The 5,949-nt window shown below is 43.9% G+C and overlaps 1 protein-coding gene across 1 annotated transcript; it reads right to left on the bottom strand.

Moving 5' to 3' along the window:
* Positions 1 to 1,353: 1,353 nt before the first annotated feature.
* Positions 1,354 to 5,707, bottom strand: cbln4 (cerebellin 4 precursor; the record flags this gene model as incomplete). Its single annotated transcript, XM_083769404.1, has 3 exons — positions 1,354 to 1,551; positions 3,751 to 3,867; positions 5,441 to 5,707. 3 exons carry the CDS (start codon positions 5,705 to 5,707, stop codon positions 1,354 to 1,356), a joined length of 582 nt encoding a protein of 193 aa, XP_083625530.1.
* Positions 5,708 to 5,949: the final 242 nt, after the last annotated feature.

Genomic DNA, 5,949 nt, shown 5'->3' with positions numbered 1-5,949 from the left:
ATGATACTGTCATGATACTGACTATGATACTGGCATGATACTGATTACCGACTATGATACTGGCATGATAGTGACACTGACCATGTTACTGCATGACCATGATACTGACAATGATGATACTGACCATGTAATCTCTCAAGAACAGATTCCGAGCTATGCTACTGAATCTGTCAGCAGGGCCATTCAGAATTGTGTATACATTGTTGATAGTGGGAATGAAAACATGGCAAATTCAAGGAAACAAACAGCAGAGGGCGCTGTTTTTCCTATTTACGCAACAATACACAAAGCTATACAATTACATTTTGCTAGGGGGTGGGGAGCGGGGCACTGCCACTACTAGCCCAAAAATGGTTGAGAATGAGAAACACAGCAAATCAGCATGCTCGCTCACACTTGACTTGACTTGGGCAGTTTGGCTGTCTTGTTTTACTCACTGTTTGTTGATGTTGATTGATGACTCTTGATGAATTGAAACCCGGTTGAGGGCGGCAGGCAGGGTTGTGAGTATATTAACGAGTCAAAGTTTAAAAAGAAAATGGGGGCAAACAAAACAAAAACAGGCTCCAGACAATTAATACATATTTCAAAACAAACAAGCGCAGGTTCCAGGTTCAAACAAATATTTCAACAAAGTTTCTTTCTTTCATTCAATCTGGCTGTGAGTTTGCCTGTTTCTCTACTGGCGTTTTGACACACACACACACACACACACACACACACACACACACACACACACACAGCTGTGGCCTAATTAAAGGGAGCTATGGTCTTATTGTCCAAGGCGACCAGTGGGGGCGACATTTAGTACAAAAATATTAAATCAAATGATATGGCTCCTACAGTAGGCAACGCCTTTCCACCCTACAGCTACAGGTCTTAAGGCATCGTAGCCTAATGTTGAAAATGAGCAGCAGTTCCCTTTAAACCAACAGTGAAATGAATAATTTACTGAAATGACAATCTCCACACCTGTGCAAATTTGGTTGATGAAATGTTACTCAAGTGGCACGACAATGCAATGTGCCAACTAGACTAGAACACAACTGTTCAGTAAAATGAACAAACAAAAACCACAAATATATTTCCAGAATGCATTTTGAAAATACTTTTGGGATATTCTTCAGAGATGGTGGAGTGACACTGAAATTGCAAGGGCGATATTTAAAGTCTTCTTTATATTTAATCTGAGAAGGGACTCACTGGAGAATGTGACCCATTTCCAAGGTGTGTTTTCTTGTGTTTGTACACATGATACCACCCCACTCATTTGGCAAGATGTTGTTTGGCAAGCAATGTTTTGAAATTACAGCGGCAACACATGGTCATTAAGCACATCACATCGTCTGTCTTTTACAGAGGAAAAACAAGAAAGCCGGAAAAGGTTGAGTATTGCCATCCACCAACCAGGTTCCCTTTCTCCAGTTTGAGGTAGACTTTGTCGTCTTTCTCTAGAAAGAGTAGTACTCCATTGGTGGCAGCCTCGCGAGTGACGTCTTTGTCCCCCGCGAAGGCAGAGATGACCGGCTTCCCGTTCAACATCAGGTTCACCTGCAGGGACAATTCAACAGAGACAGCCATTGACCTTGAGCAGTGGTGGAAAAAGTACTCAAATGTTTAGTAAAAGTATCAATACTGCAATGTAGAAATACTCTGTTACAAGTAAAAGTCCGGAATTCAGAATTCAGTTGTGTAAAAAGTACAAAGATATTGGCATCAAAATGTACTTAAAGTACCCAAAGTAAAAGCACTATACTCCATACATCCGAGATGTATGGAGTAGAAGTAAAAGTATTGGAAATTGGAAATACTCAAAGTACAAATACCTCAAAATTGTACTTAAGTGCAGTACTTGAGTAAATGTACTATAGTCTAGTAAATGTACTATAATCTGTAATAGCAATTATGATGTCTTTCATTTATGCTATATTATACATATTACGGTGTTTGTTTGTTTTTTTAGATCTCGGCTTAAACATTGGAATAAACTTAAAAGGGCTGGTTTATACCACTGCTTTAAAGTATCATAACTTTTTTAAATTGTTTTTTTTTAATTAAAAGTGAGATGTTCCGCCGACTTTGGCCAGTAGGCGGCCTGCTCTACTGTATACATGCGCCATCTACAGGAAGCTACAGAGAGCACACACCCTCATTCACAGGCTGTAGTGGAAACTGAGCTGCTTCAGATTCCACATCTTGCCTCCTTTCAGACTTTTCAGATTTTTTGATATGGGTATGGAGTGGCGGTTGGGGATATGGGGCTTGGAGGGGTATAGTAGCGGGTTGGGGGGCCTTCACGTATAGGTTGGGGCCAAACATCACTGTCTGTAATAGGTTCTATGCACAGCATAGAAAGAAGTTTGGCCCTTCCCTACTTCCTTCACATGGTCTTACCAATTTTACTTATTAAGGTTCTATTACATTTAGTGCAATCTGAGGAGAACCCAATCGTCAAATTAAGGAAAAACACCACCCTCTTGTCATTGCCTGTCGAGAGATTACATTTAGTGTAGCACAGTCGTTGTCAAACATTTTAATTCCAAGGACCCTGAGAGTGTACGGGTCCATTTGGTTCCATTTGAAATGTGTACACTCTCGGAGTTACACCATACAGGGCCATTTGGACTTGGAGACCCACTGGTGTAGCAGAGTGTTTCCAGTGAGCCAACATGCACAATAGCAGCACCCTGACTCTGTTTGACCAGAATGGAACAGAGCCTTAATCCGCGGTGGGGTGCCCTGTAGGCCAGCTGTATGCAATCAACGCTAGCTATGATTGCGCCCAGGGCAGCCTGCGTGGATTTGTCTATAATACCTGTAGACACCCTGACATGAGCTATCCAGGGTGCTGAACACACCCTGACATGAGCTATCCAGGGTGCTGAACACACCCTGACATGAGCTATCCAGGGTGCTGAACACACCCTGACATGAGCTATCCAGGGTGCTGAACACACCCTGACATGAGCTATCCAGGGTGCTGAACACACCCTGACATGAGCTATCCAGGGTGCTGAACACACCCTGACATGCGCTATCCAGGGTGCTGAACACACCCTGACATGAGCTATCCAGGGTGCTGAACACACCCTGACATGAGCTATCCAGGGTGCTGAACACACCCTGACATGAGCTATCCAGGGTGCTGAACACACCCTGACATGAGCTATCCAGGGTGCTGAACACACCCTGACATGAGCTATCCAGGGTGCTGAACACACCCTGACATGAGCTATCCAGGGTGCTGAACACACCCTGACATGAGCTATCCAGGGTGCTGAACACACCCTGACATGAGCTATCCAGGGTGCTGAACACACCCTGACATGAGCTATCCAGGGTGCTGAACACACCCTGACATGAGCTATCCAGGGTGCTGAACACACCCTGACATGAGCTATCCAGGGTGCTGAACACACCCTGACATGAGCTATCCAGGGTGCTGAACACACCCTGAGCTATCCAAGGTGCTGAACACACCCTGAGCTATCCAGGGTGCTGAACACACCCTGAGCTATCCAGGGTGCTGAACACACCCTGACATGAGCTATCCAGGGTGCTGAACACACCCTGAGCTATCCAAGGTGCTGAACACACCCTGAGCTATCCAGGGTGCTGAAGACAGCTATGTGTGTCCGTGCCTGGGTCCCTGGCTGTGTGTGTGTGCGTGTGCGTCTGCATGTGCATGCGTGTGCGTGCGTGTGCGTGCATGTGTGTTTGCATACACATTGAAATAGACAAAGAGCATACCTGTATAGTTTGGCTCTGATACACTTTGATAACGTGAAAGTTAAAACTGTAGACTCCTTTTCTGGGTGACAAAAACACTGATTCAAATGTGAAGTAGTTTCCTATATTCACCAGCACCTATAGGACAGAAAGAGAAAATTATATAGCCAATGTACAAGCTGCACAACCTGTCGCAACACGATGTGTTGTGAGCTTGTAGATCTGCTATCTTCTGTAAACGATTGCCCCAATTATAGAGACAATAGGGTTCATGACTGTGTCTTTGTGCAGTCCCCATGCAGTCCCACTCACTCCCATGCGGAAGGGGCCGAAGGGCAGTCCTTTTCACCACTTAAACCCTAGTCTATACACTTAGTAAACTGGGCCTGAGTTGGCTCTGTACTTTTTTTGTTCTACACCAAATCTCTTCACCAAAGATAGTCCACCTACAAGCTCACAGCCTGTCGCACGTGGCACTTATTTTAGAATGAGAACACAACATATCTCATAATCTATAACAGTCATGTTGCAGGATGAACAGCCCCACTGATTTTGGAGACCCATGATGGTCTTATACCTCTAGTGCCAATCTTAAAGCCAATATGTCCATTTGTTTTCATTCATCATTTTTATCTTTTCTATATTTGTAATTTATTCAATTTCACTTTTCTGGCAGTTGTTTACTACATGTATTAGTCTCAGTGAACACGCACGCACGCGCGCACGCGCGCGCGCACACACACACACACACACACACACACACACACACACACACACACACACACACATCATTTTGTTTTTAAATTAAAATAATTCAATTTGTGGCACAATATGTTGTAGATAGACAGATGACATGTTCTAATGAGGGAGAATGCTGGCAGCTCTTTTGACTGTACTGACTGTATACTGACAGTATAGCCTGCTTTGAATCTGCTGGTTATTGATGCAGCACACACTGTTGATTATGTGAGCCACATTAATATGCCAGTCTCACACATCATTAAAGCTTGTCTAACCTGTCCACTGCAGAAGTGATGTAGAAATTAACATTCAGTCTAGTGAAGTATACAGTTGTGTGCTTGATGGAGATAACAGATAATATAGCAAATGCTATAGTTTTCATTGTTGTATTTTTAAATCCCTTTAACTCTCCATGTCTGATATTATATTGTGTAGTGCCTGCCTGCCTGTGTGTGTGACAGTGTCAGTGTGTGTGCGTGTCACTGTGTGTGTGTGTGTGTGTGTGTGTGTGTGTGTGCGCGCGCGCGTGCGCGCGTGTTTGTGTGTGCGCGTGCGTGCGTGAGTACGCGCGCTAAGTGTGCGTATCCATGCAAAATAAATGTAGGCTATATAAGATGAGTGTGTGAGTGCAAGGCTTCGTGTGCTGCACGTCTTCTTCTTCAGAGATAGACAAATAGCCACTACTGAATCTTGTTATTAATTGCTTTCTGCATTAGCTGTAGCACAATTCATAACTCTCTGATGGAGACGGATCCTATACGTTGAAAAGGCCTATATATACCGCCTATCACAATTGGAAGATGAACCACAAATAGGTAAAAGTTAGTATAGAATGGTGAAATAGATACAACTTCATTTCCAAATCGTGTTCAATATATTAGTCTTGAACGTGGACATTTCCTCCAATGTTGTCCTACGTTAAACATTGTTGTTCTCACACGTATAACTTTTTTTTTTTAAATGATCTTACTTGGTCGAAGTAAATAATCCTTGTTTTGTTGCTCATCTCCGATGGTTCATGGTTGTTGCTTCTGACAGCAGAGAAAGCCACCTTGGAGTTGGCAGCGCGCACCGAGATGCCGAGCGGAGAGGACGAGCTCTTCCAATCTGTGGTCGGGTTGGAGTCGCAAACCACAAGACATTTACCCTCCAGAACGATAGGCTCCGTGTCATTCTGTGCTCTCACAACCTCGCCGATCACAGTCCAACTGAGCATCAATATGAGGGAGTTCACCATGGCTCTCTCAAACAGCCGAAAGATCATAAAGATACCGTCTGCAAAGTATGCGAGCCCTGCACCGATCTTTCACCGCAGACGCGTCTGACGCTGTGGAATTCTCTTATTGGATCCAGCAACGTGCCATATCGGAGCGAGAGATTACATCGAGACATCCGTTTCAATGTCTTAAATCTTCAAACGCAGGGAAATTGGCGAAGATGATAATAATCGAAATTTGTATATGCGTATCATTTTCATAT

Source organism: Protomyctophum parallelum (assembly GCF_964188405.1).
Source record: "Protomyctophum parallelum genome assembly, chromosome: 7".
Classification (NCBI taxonomy): Eukaryota; Metazoa; Chordata; class Actinopteri; order Myctophiformes; family Myctophidae; genus Protomyctophum; species Protomyctophum parallelum.
Note: the sequence above shows the minus strand (reverse complement) of the source record. Positions and strands in the feature narration are given on the sequence as shown.